Genomic DNA, 11,939 nt, shown 5'->3' on the forward strand with positions numbered 1-11,939 from the left:
TTGTATCATCTGGGTATTTAAGACTACACAATTGAGGACATCTTCTATTTGCAGGAGGTATTTGGGGTCGTCGAGGTATTTAGGGATCTTGGTGGTCTAAAGGGAAAGATCTAAGAACCAAAGGAGTCTCAGCAGTCTTCGAAGGGTCGAATGATACGTTCCAATAGTACGTAATTAATAGACAGGATGCAACCGGCATTCAAACAGTACGTCATTAATAGACGTATAGAATAGTCACACGGCTTTCCGGACGGATGGACCGACCGACCGTTTTTCGTTTTTTTTTGCGTTATTTTGACATTAGTGGGAAGTATTTGAGGTCTAAACTGCCCAAATGTGCATGTACAGTCCAAGGGGTTGTGTTGATCCAAATGCAATTGTATTGACTTTTAAGGTCTTCAGTTTTGAAAGAGTAGAGCACAGGCCAAGGTAAATGAAATACTTGTTAAAATAGGCGTTATACAATGATAAAATGTATGGACTTTGCTTGTTCCCTGCAGCATGGCCATCTCCACTTTCAAAGACTTTGAGTTGGCCTCTCTACAGCAGCGGCCTGACACCGTGCTCCGGAGACGCCGAACCAGTCCAAAGGTGGAGACTCCAGCAGCCACTTCTGGCACAGCTCTGCGACGGGGCACAAATCGCTTGCTGAAGCTTGCCGTGTGGGGGATTGCAGGCACTCTGGGTGCGGCTGCTCTTGCTGTAGTCAACAGTGCCCTTCAGTGGGCGCCGGACTTTGTTGTTCAGCTTTTCCATTAAAGGGAAAGAAAAGCTAAAATTAAATAAATAAACTATGAATTATTGTATTATATCATTAGCTTTTCATTTTGCATCCTTGTGAAGAAACGCACACAGACTGCTCATTGTGCTTTGTGAATTTCAGTTGTGCTATGGAACCAGGCAGGTGTTTGTTTGTAGTGTTTGCGATCATCTTTCTCAGTTGTGCTGTTTGCGAGCTTTTGCGCAGCTGTTCATGACAGCACGAAGGCAACACATGGCTGGTTCTACAAAATAACTTGGGGGGGGGGGGGGGGGGGGGGGTGGACAGGACAGTTTTTTTTGTTTTTTTTTGCTGCTTAACATTAACGGCACATATTCACAGGAGGAAGCAAAGTTAAAATATTTTTGAATTCTGATTTTATTTTCTCGTTAAAGACTAAAGATCAGGAGGCTGGTGCTGCCAGATTGATGTGCAGTCGCTATTGTGTGTTTATTCTGCAGTACAGCTCGGCCCTGCAAATGACACCTGACCCCCTGATGGGATGCTTGGTTTGTCCCTTCAGTGTTTGAAGAAGTTTGCAACAATCATAATCTTCATCTCATGTGTGCTTGTTCATTTATTCTGGGTCCATAACTGTGCCAGCACTACCTGTAAGCAAGAGTGCTTTAAAAACATTACAGGAAGCTCGAATGGTTAAATGACTCGTCAGATATTTATTGTTCAATATAATCATGTTTCCTCAATGTTTGAAATAATATGCATCGTTTTGTTTATTCAAGAAAATGGAGGGTTTGTTTTCTTTTTGCACTAAGAAAATCTAGCTCAGCACCCATGGGATGAAGCCCAGTACGACTTGGAGCTGGAGATACGATGATTCAAATCCATCTCCTGGTACAACTGTGCAAAATGCTTGTTTGGCTCTTGTGTTATCAAAAAGCGTTTCGTTTTTTTATTTTGCTTTTCCAATGAAACCTAATTGGGGCCAGAAAATGGCTGCTTACCCAGTGCCTTGGAATGCTTTGCTACCTCCCTTATGTACATTCTTCGGCCTATGTATTTGCTCTGGAAGCTAACCCACTATCAGGACCATCTAAATATTTTACATACGCAGAGGGGATTTATTTTCTTTTTTTAATTCGGAATTTGCAGATACATTCCCTTCACCTCACAATTGCTCGTGTCCATAAGACATCACTAATGCATGATAGCATTGTCGACCCTGAACATCTATAAGCTTGCATTGTTTGTACTTGCACAAAATAGATTGCTGTATTCAGACGTTTTGTCTTTGTCAATTTTTAGTCTTGCCCTGAAGGGGTTGCAAGGCTAGTGCAGCGTGTACGTGCGTGCGGCCATGTCCGCATCGATATATTTTAGCTTTAAAAGTTGTTCTCTGCAACCGCTTGTCCGGGTGATGCAAAACTTTAAACATGGGAGGGATTCCCTATGGGGAATATTTTATTGATAACTTCTGTCATAGGTCACATGTGATGGCAGCCATTTTCAGTTAAAGGAAAGAAATTGGTCAATTAAATTAATTGAATTCTGGCATATGTCATAAATGCCCAATGGGGCATAGTGATAACGATGTGAAATTGGTCAATTAAATCAATTGAAACCTGGCATATGTCTAACACCCAATGGGGCATACAGTGATAACGATGTCATTGGTGAAGTGGTATTCCAGCCATTATTGGTTGAACAGAAATCCTTTTCTAAAAATCTGAAACTTCATATATCTGGTCCATGACCCAATGTGAGTAAATAATTAAATTTATGTCAATCATGTGATCAGGTGGCCATTTTGGATTGAAAATAAATGTTAAAAAAAAAAAAAAAAAAAAAAAAAAACCTTCTCCAGAACCACTTAACAGATGAATATATAACTTCATCTTACTAGAATTCACCAAATGTCTGTCTGTCTGTTCCCAGGTACCGCAAAAACGGCTGAACCGATCGCAACGAAATTTTGGGTGGGTAATCCTGGGACCCCCTGGAGTAAAATAGGCTATATTCTTTTTCCAATTAGGAAAAAATTTCCAGTTTTTCCAAACACAATGGAATAATATTTACCTATATGAACAGTGATGTGGCTTTTATTGAAATTCTACAAATACTGTTTAGATTTTGATGATTTCCGTGTGATATGATTTAACGGATGTTTATATAAATCGTTTAATATTTAAAAAAGCCTTCAATTTCTGATATTTTGCCTTTTCATTTGGGCCTCCCAATTGAAACCCCGCCCGTAGGGTGGGTACCGTTGCTAGTACATATGATTTATTAGCCATGGTTAATATAGTTTGAATTTTTTTTCACTTTCATCTTCATCGATGCAATTTAGCCTTAAGGTGCCCAAAGTGGTTGTTAAATATCCTAATAACACTTGACAACAACAAATTTGCTACTGAGACGTAAAAGTATTGTTATATGGAGGGGAGGGGAGGGGAAGGGTTGGGAGGTGGAAGGATCCATAGCGAAACCGTGGTAAATGTAGTATGGTCCGTGTGTTTCGAGTAGCAGTTAGATTGCCATGTACCAGACACTTTGCTTGAAGGAGGGAACAGGAGAGACATGACAAAAGGAGTGTTCAGGCCAGAGATGACAAAAGCCCAGTGTGGAAGGAGAAGCAAAACTGATCACGGAGTTTTGGAGAAGACTAATTGTGGCTTAATCTCTTGGGATTAACCCAAGCTGGGATCACCGTGGAAGAAGAGGATGGAGAGCAGACCAGGAAGCGATCGCATAAAAGAAATAGGGGTCCACAAGGCTTGGTTGAGGAGGCGAATTGTCGCTAGCATTCCACACCAACCACCATCTTCATCGTGCTCGTTTTGGCTCTTGGGCGCTATTCGTCTTGCGCCTGCTTCCCGAAGCGGTCTATTTTGAGTCTAGCGTCAACCCTGCGCATCAGAGAAAGGGAAGTCTTGCTTATAATTGTTTTGTTACACGATTGTGATATGTGGAGCCTAGTGGGTTAGGAATTGCTTTATTCCTCAATCATTGTATGTAGGTTTAAAAATCCCCATTTTCCTCCTTGTGTCTATTTGACTCGCTTAGTTCGTTCCATTTTTGTTTGCAGCGTCTTGTTACCCTCTTCCCTGTTTACTTTACGAATAAATCCTTTAAAAGGTAAGAAAACGTGTTTGCCTCCATTATTTTGGCCCAATTGAATGATCCTTTGAGAACAGTAAAGTTAAAATTAATTAATTGAATGCAGTGCAATGAAAGATCGTTCGGTCCATTTCCCGAGACCAAGGTCTCAGCGCTGAGGTTTCTGTGTTAATGGGAGCATCAGACATGACAGTATGTATGTGTCTTAGACTAATTGGAGTATGCTAATTTCAAATCTGAACTCGGACAATTGGTACTTGTTCCAGCAGCTGCTGTTGACATTGAAAGTGATTATGGCAGTGATGATACAGATGACACAGGTTTACGAACCAGCAAAGTCGGAGTCAGAGAAACAACCTCACCTGGTCAAGCTGGAAGGGTTAAATGACATTTGAAGAAATGGGTTGTCGTATGTCACTGAAGTTTCGTTTTCTTCATTCACAATTGGAATTCTTTATCGCCAAACTTGGTGCTGTGAGTGATGCGCATGGTGAGAGGTTCCACCAACATATCAGCATAATGGAGAAGTGCTAATCAGGGGTTTCAACCCCAACATGATGGAGGACTACTGCTGGTTTCTTCAGAGACAAACCATCATAGTGTGTTCTGTTAACAATGGTATTTTTGTTCAGAATGAATGCACGAGGTGAGACTATGTGCTCCACGAGGCCTTTCTAGTTCATTCTTGGATTGTGGTGGTACAAGATTGAGTGTAAAGTTGTTCTCTTTCCCCTGCACCATCAACATCTAATGCTTTTATAGCCTGAGTACAACAGGTGCACTCGTTTCACAAGGAACAGTCTCTTCTTTATGGTATCTCTTCGTCTTCAAAAGGATCATTAGCCCCCGTTGGACTTAGTCCAAAACGGGGGCTTATGGAATGGGTCTTGTCCGTCCCGTCCCCCGTCCCCTTATGGAACTCCCTCCGCTCCGTAAACCCCGAAAGGAGCAGATTTTTTAAAATGCCGTGAACAAACTTTGATACAGCATGAGTGGTGAAGGTTGGGGTGAAGTTTCATCAAAATTGTGTGTAGTTTCAGAAAAGAAAGCAAATACCTATGAAAGCAAATACCAAATATAATTTGTGCCAAATTTGGTCGCAATCTCATCAGCGGTTTCGGAGAAGAAGTTTCAAGTGTTTACGGAGTGACGGACAGACAATGCGCCATCGCATAAGCTCCCCTTAACTTTGTTCCAGGTGAGCTAAAAATGTAACAAGTTGACTCCTCATTGGCTAATAATTGAGACACACTGATGTCAACTCTCGTTTCCCATGACCTCAATCTCTCCCCCCACCCAAATTCCTCCCTCCTCTCAAACCAAGAATGTATGAAGATGCACGCACTGTAACATGAGGACACGAGATTGTCTGGACTGCCTGTTGCTTTGTTTATTTTACTGTATAATCTCTTCACATGCGCATGTCTGATTAAATGGTTTCAGCTCACGAATCTGAAGAATTGAGGTACTTCTACACATCCCAACTCTCTTCCTCATATGTGGTGAACTTCATCGTCACCATGCAACTTGACTGGGTGTTGGTACCTCTCTTACCAGACATGGCACTTCAGCAAAGGATTTCTGTGACTCCACAGGATTAACTCAATGTGTGAACTTTCCAAAACAGATTTCTCCAAACAGCAAATTCTCCCTTCTGGACTTGGACTTTGTGATGACTAACTTTCCCACAAAATGTCTCCTGCTCTTCATCTGCTCTATTGGCTCATCTGGGCATGTGCTTGTGAAAGTCACCATCTCTCTGGTCGGCACTGAGGAAGCTCCATGAGAATAGCAAGTCCGGCATTTCACTCAAACAGAATGACAGTGACTGCAAGCAGCCATCTCTTTTCAGGACTGGTCTCCCATATCTGCTGCCCCTGATGTTCACTCCACAGGAACCTGCTCTGTCATTCACAGATTCATCCCATCTTGTCTTCAATTATCCTACCCTTATTCCCACCCATGGTATACTGAATCCTGTGGTGAGGCAGTTGCTCTGAAACAATTTGCATTCTCTTCCTGGAAGGCAACTCCGACCAAAGGCAAGCTCAGTGCTTTCCAAAAAGTCCACAACAAGTGTGTGTCCACTCTTTGGAGAGCCAGAAAACAACATCTGTCCAGCCTCAATATGGAACTTTCAAACTTGATTCCCTCATCTAAAACCTGGTGATGCCTTAAGTCTGTATCTGAGGTATGCTCCCCTTTCATCCCTTGTCAGCTGACTGCACTCATGAGTAGGCCAAATGCCTCAATTCTGTTTGCTTCCAAATCTTGTGTCCTTAACCCTTCACTCTCGGTACCCATCCTCTGCCATACCCAAATGATGCTGGACTATGTATTTTGCACCTGAGAGGTTGGAGATGGTTATCTCAACCCTCAACTCTGACTCTACTACTGGATCGGACAGGATCACCTCGTGTCCTAAAAACCTGCTCTGCTGGTCTTGCACATCCTCTCTGCCATTTTCACCCTGTCATTTGCCCGAGGTCATCTTCCAACTGCTTGGAAATCCTCCAACATCACTGCATGACATAAAAAGGTGCAAAAAGTTATCCCTTTAACTACAGACCAATCAGCTTACTTCCAATCATCAGCAAGGTCATTGAATCCATCATCACAGTTGACATAAAATCATTCCTTCTCCCCAAGAACCTCATCTCAGATCATCAATTTGGATTCAGACCAGGTCAGTCCATCTTGGTCATGCTGCTTCAACTCACCCAACAATGGATGGAGCCCCCAATGTCAGACATGAGATCAGGGCTGTCTGTCTGAACATACATCATGCTTTTCATACAGTCTGGCATCCCGCCCTGCACTCCAAACTCTCTGCCCATGGCATTCAAGGCCAATGCCACGCGTGGCTTACTGACTTCCTCCACTCTCATGGCCATATATCAAAACAAAATTGTTTCATCTCCTCTCCCTATTAAGACTGGAGTGCCCCAAGGCAGTTATAGGTCCAATCATATTCCTGATCTTCATCAATGATCTCTCTGGAAAATCCTCTATCCATTTTCTGATGACTCTCCCCTCTGCCATGAAATATCTTCTCCCAATCATCAACAAAGCCTTCGACTCATTGCTTCGGATATCAAATCCTTCCTCTTCTCCAATCAATGGCTTGATCTCTGATCATCAATTTGGTTTCAGACCAGGTCACTCTACTCTGGACATGCTGCCTCTGCTGTCTCAACAATGGATGGAGGTCCTCAATGCCAAACAAGAAATTAGAGCTGTCTCCCTTGACATATCACGTGCCTTCGATATGGTCTGGCACCCCGCTCTGCTCACCTAACTCTCCTCTTATGGTATCTGTAGTGAAATCGTATTATGCTGAACCCAGGTGATGCTCGCTGCTCGCTGACACCGCTATGGGGGCGCGGCTATAAGACCCGAAACGACCGCTGCTCTGGGCGTCTTCTCCTGTGATATGTTACATTGACTAGTGGACTCGTTAACGGTACGTACCGCATAGAATATTACGCTTGCTTTCATTGAATGATATTGTGGATTGACCTATGTGAAACCAAACCTTATTTCTATTGCATCCCTGTATTTGCAGAATGATGTTAAAGGTCTTAATGGAATTAAACCAACAGATGGACTAAAGTTGTGACTTGCATTGATTTCCACAACAGTATCCATGGAAACCTCCAAGCATGGCTTGCGGACTTCCTCACCGGTTGGTCAACGTGTGGCCCTGAATGGAATTCTCTCATCTCCCCTTCCAGTTCAGGCTGAAGTTCCCCAAGGCAGTGTTCTGGGCCCTGTGCTTTTTCTGGTCTTCATCAATGATCTCTCCGACTCTCTGGAAAATCCTCTCTATCACTTTGCTGATGACTCCACTCTCTGCCGCTCCATTCCTCATCCCTCAGATCGGCAGGCAGCAGCCTCCTCACTCTGCAGACCTGGACAAAATCAGACTGGTCAAACAAGTGGAACATGTCTTTCAATCCTGACAAATCTCACACTCTCACTATGTCTCTGAAAAGACCGACTGGACAACCCTCCAATCTACTTTTTCAACAATCCTCTCCAAGAAGTTCTGTCACTCAAGCTTTTGGGTCTCAATATCTGCCATGATCTTTCCTGGGAAAACCATATTTCCAAGCTGGCCTCCACAGCCAGTCGCCGACTGGGCATCCTCCGTCGTGCGAAGTCCTTCTTTGGCACACCTGAGCTCCTCACCACATACAAGGCTTTCATCCGCAGCTCAATGGAATACTGTTCCCCCCTCTAGGCCGGTGCTCCTGCCTCACACCTAGCTCGGCTTCACGCTGTTGAAACCAAAGTGTTCAGAATCATTGGAATCTCCCACGATTAAGCTAACTCCGAGGGCCTTTCTCTCTCTCACCACAGGCAGGTAGGTGGTCTTTCTGTCTTCTACAGACTACTCTCCAGCCTAGCTCCCCCAGCTCTGTCTGCACTCTGTCCCCCAAATAATAATAATTTTTTAAAATCTATTGTCCCTCATTCAGGGAAATTATTATTTGGTGACACTAAGTTAACCATCATTTAAACATAAAACACAAAGGGAATAAGAAAACGAAATAAAAAGATATAAAATATGAAATTAATATAAAATATGGAAGATGGACTAAACAGCAAAATGGCGAGGAATTTGAATTTAGCATTTCAATTGCACTTGGTACAAATTACTTTTTGAAAATGTTCTTCTTCATCCTCCTTACACGAAAGCGTCTCCCTGATGGCAGTTTTTCAAAAAGTCAGTTCAGGAAATGACTTTCATTGGTACACACCTGCACCGCCTTCCTTTTCAATGCTCGCTTGAACAGAGATTCTATACTGGTTGAAGGCCCTCCCACTTTAAATGCCAGTGTAATGACCTCTCTCAATCGTGACTTATTCCGCACATTAAGATAACTGAACCGGGAAATCAAATTAAATGACAAAACACTGATCAGTAAGGAATTGGTCAATATCCGCATCACACGTGAGCTAACACCAAATGAATTCAACTTCCTGAGAAGATACAATCTTTGCATCGATTTATTGTACACAGCATCAGTATTTCCATCAAAAGTTAACTTATCAATAAAGGTGCCCAGGTATTTAAATTGGTTAACAATTTCCACCTTATCACCATTTATGGTTACAGGCTCGTGATTGTGACCTTTCCGAAAGTCCAAAATCATCTCGTGGAGCACCAGTATTCAAGATTGATAACTTTGATAAGCTACCATTCACCCTCACCGGCTGAGGACGGTCTCGTAAAAAACTTTCCACCCAGAGTATGATATGGAGGTTCAGGCACAGGTCACTCAACACCTTCAGAAGGGTAAATGGCTGCATGGTGTTAAAGGCTGACGAGAAATAAATAAATAACACACGGACATAGGTTCCATTGTGGTCAAGGTGACTTGTGATTAGATGAAGTTCAACACCTCGTCTTGCTTTGTATGCAAATTGTAAAGGATCCAGTTTAGGAGTTACATCTGATGCTATAAACTTCACCATCAATTTCTCCATACATTTACACAAGATGGAGGTGAGGGCAACAGGTCAATAACCATTGAGCTGCCTTGGGTGAACCCTTTATGGCACGGGAATAATGGACTTTTTCCAACAAATAGGAACAGTACGAGTAGTTAGAAGTAACTGCAACAATCGAGTAAAAATCGAGAATACAAAAAAGAAGAAGTTCTAAACAGAACTCTTTCAGAATACCAGACTTGATGCCATCTGGACCACAAGTCTTCCTCTTACTCAATGCCCCAAAACACCTCACGACATCAGGATCACAAATTACCAGCATAGAACACGCTCAAGTATCTAGATTCTAGAGCCTCGCAGAGAGCTTCACATTTTACTCGGTTTTGCGGAACATCAAATCCCACGTAAGTCACTCGATTCATCCACAAATTTGGAATCGGGAACATTGGTGGGCAATCTACCATTCTTGAGCCTCTCGTTCATTCCCATCATATGCCTGAGTCCCCTCCAAGCGTTACGAGCATCACCATCGTGTAGTTGTTCTTCAATCTTATCCTTGTACGACCGTTTGCACTTGCCGATGACAGAGCGCAATTCTTTTTTCGCCTTCATTAGGGTTGTCATCCTTCTTAAGGAATGCACGCTTCTTCTTCATCAAACAAGCCTTCACTTCAGCGATAACCCAAGGTTTGTTATTGGGAAACATGCGAATGGTTCTCTCTGGGGTCACGAGATCCTCACAGAACTTCACATAAACTGTGATCGTCGCAGTAAGTTCATCAGGGTCGTCACAAGTCTAAAAATACATCCCAGTCTGTGCATAGGAAACAGCCCTTCAAACGTTCGTGGTTCATTTTAAATAATTATTCAATAATTATTCTGAGGGTGGGCGGGGACAAAGTTGACCTGGACAAAAGTTGTTTTTTTATTTTTATGATTTTAAATAATAATTATTCAACTTAAATATCCCTACAGGTCGCACAAGATCTGCCAGCAACCCTCTTCTGGTGAAACTGCCAAAATCAAGACTTTCTGCTCACCTTCACTCCTTCATTCCCCTTTTCTCCCGCCTCTGGAACAAACTCCCTCACTCTCTTCAATCCCAATCCTCCCTCCAGGTCTTTAAAACAGCTGTTCACCACCATCTCCTATCTTCCCCCATCCAAACCCTTGATCTTTTCTACCCCCGTTAATTCACCCATGATCCACTTTTTTGAAATACCGACTTCTTTCCTGGAAGTTCTGGCAGTGTCCATGTGTTTTATACCTCTCCCACCCCCCACCCCCTCTTTCCCTCGCCCCCTCCCCCAAAGCTCTCTCGGTATCCCTGTTCTTTACTGTTGTACTTGTGTTTTTCCGCCTCTCTCCCCATCTTGTCTCCCGCTCCCTTTATATGTTTTATGTATCCGTTTATGTTTTTTGTGATGAATGTTAGCTCTTCCACGAGCCTCGATCTTGCATCCAAAAAAAAAAAAAAAGGAGAAGTTCATCTTTTCATCATAATATATACTTGTACTAAGTTTGGTCAAAATCCCACCACTGGATCACAAGTTATCGTGGTAGCAGGATTTTTACCGAACATGACCTCTGACTCCAAAATGTAATCAGTTCAGCTTTACCTCATACATACCTGCACCAAGTTTGACTTCATAGTGTAGCAGCATAGCAAACCTGTTGTGCATTTTGTGATACAAGCACCAAATTTGGCACACTAGTAGACTATCATATTATGAAAAGATCTGGATATTGGGCCATCTCAGATTCAGAGATTTGATTTTTGCAAGATTTCGATTCGATTGGGATCGAAGAGAACACCTTCTTCGTCTTCTGTACAGTGAAGTTGCCAGCCCTGAATTATCTGGCTACATCTGGGTGCTTCATTGGGAGTGCAACCGTGTCCCTCAGGTGAACAGGGACCCACCTGGCATAGTGTGTGTGGTCTAAGGCATGGAACCATGGGACCAGTTCCGTCAGGGCATCAAGGTACGTCGTGAACGAAGCCTGCCGCAGAGAACGCACGTAGACCAGTACCAACATCTCTAGTTCCAGCACAGTTGCCCAGTACTGAAAGTTGGGAATGTCTTCTCCTCTCTGGTGACACCAGTCTTCGAACTCAGGCAGGTCTTCTGCATCATCAGCATACGTCATACAGTGGCGTTCATACGCACGGTGTTGCAGGATGTGCAGTGCCGCTGCAGTGATTTGATGAGCTCTTCTTGTGCGGGTGACGTGGGCAGCTCACAGGAAGGAGTCGGCCGTCCCTGGCGTTGCAATCTCAGCTTGCAAAATCTGCAAATCTTGCAAAAATCAAATCTCTGAATCTGAGATGGCCCAATATCCAGATCTTTTCATAATATGATAGTCTACTAGTGTGCCAAATTTGGTGCTTGTATCACAAAATGCACAATTCTTTTGAATATTTGGGCTAAGCCACCCCACTATCGATCCCTTCAGCAATTCTCAAGTTATCGTGGTAATAAAAAAAAAATCACAGACGGATGGACAACCAGTCAGACAACACCAAAACACAACGCTTCCGGCAACTTCGTCAGGAAAAAAAACAAAAAAAAACAGGAAAGAACAGAAGCAAGATGTTTTTCCTTGCATCCACGTTCTCCAATTGAACATTTAGCAAATGGACAACCAA

General features: G+C 43.1%; 1 protein-coding gene across 2 annotated transcripts in view; it reads left to right on the forward strand.

Annotated features, from left to right (window-relative positions):
- Positions 1-3,862, forward strand: part of TBC1D20 (TBC1 domain family member 20) — a 48,398-nt gene extending 44,536 nt beyond the window's left edge. For both annotated transcript variants that reach the window (XM_068127311.2, XM_068127310.2), the window contains one exon: positions 501-3,862. In XM_068127311.2, the coding sequence (XP_067983412.2) occupies positions 501-759 (259 nt within the window). In that variant the 3' untranslated portion in view covers positions 760-3,862. The remainder of the gene's footprint in view (positions 1-500) is intronic.
- Positions 3,863-11,939: the final 8,077 nt, after the last annotated feature.

This window comes from Myxine glutinosa, chromosome 10 (genome assembly GCF_964187855.1).
Source record: "Myxine glutinosa chromosome 10, kmMyxGlut1.1, whole genome shotgun sequence".
Taxonomy (NCBI): Eukaryota; Metazoa; Chordata; class Myxini; order Myxiniformes; family Myxinidae; genus Myxine; species Myxine glutinosa.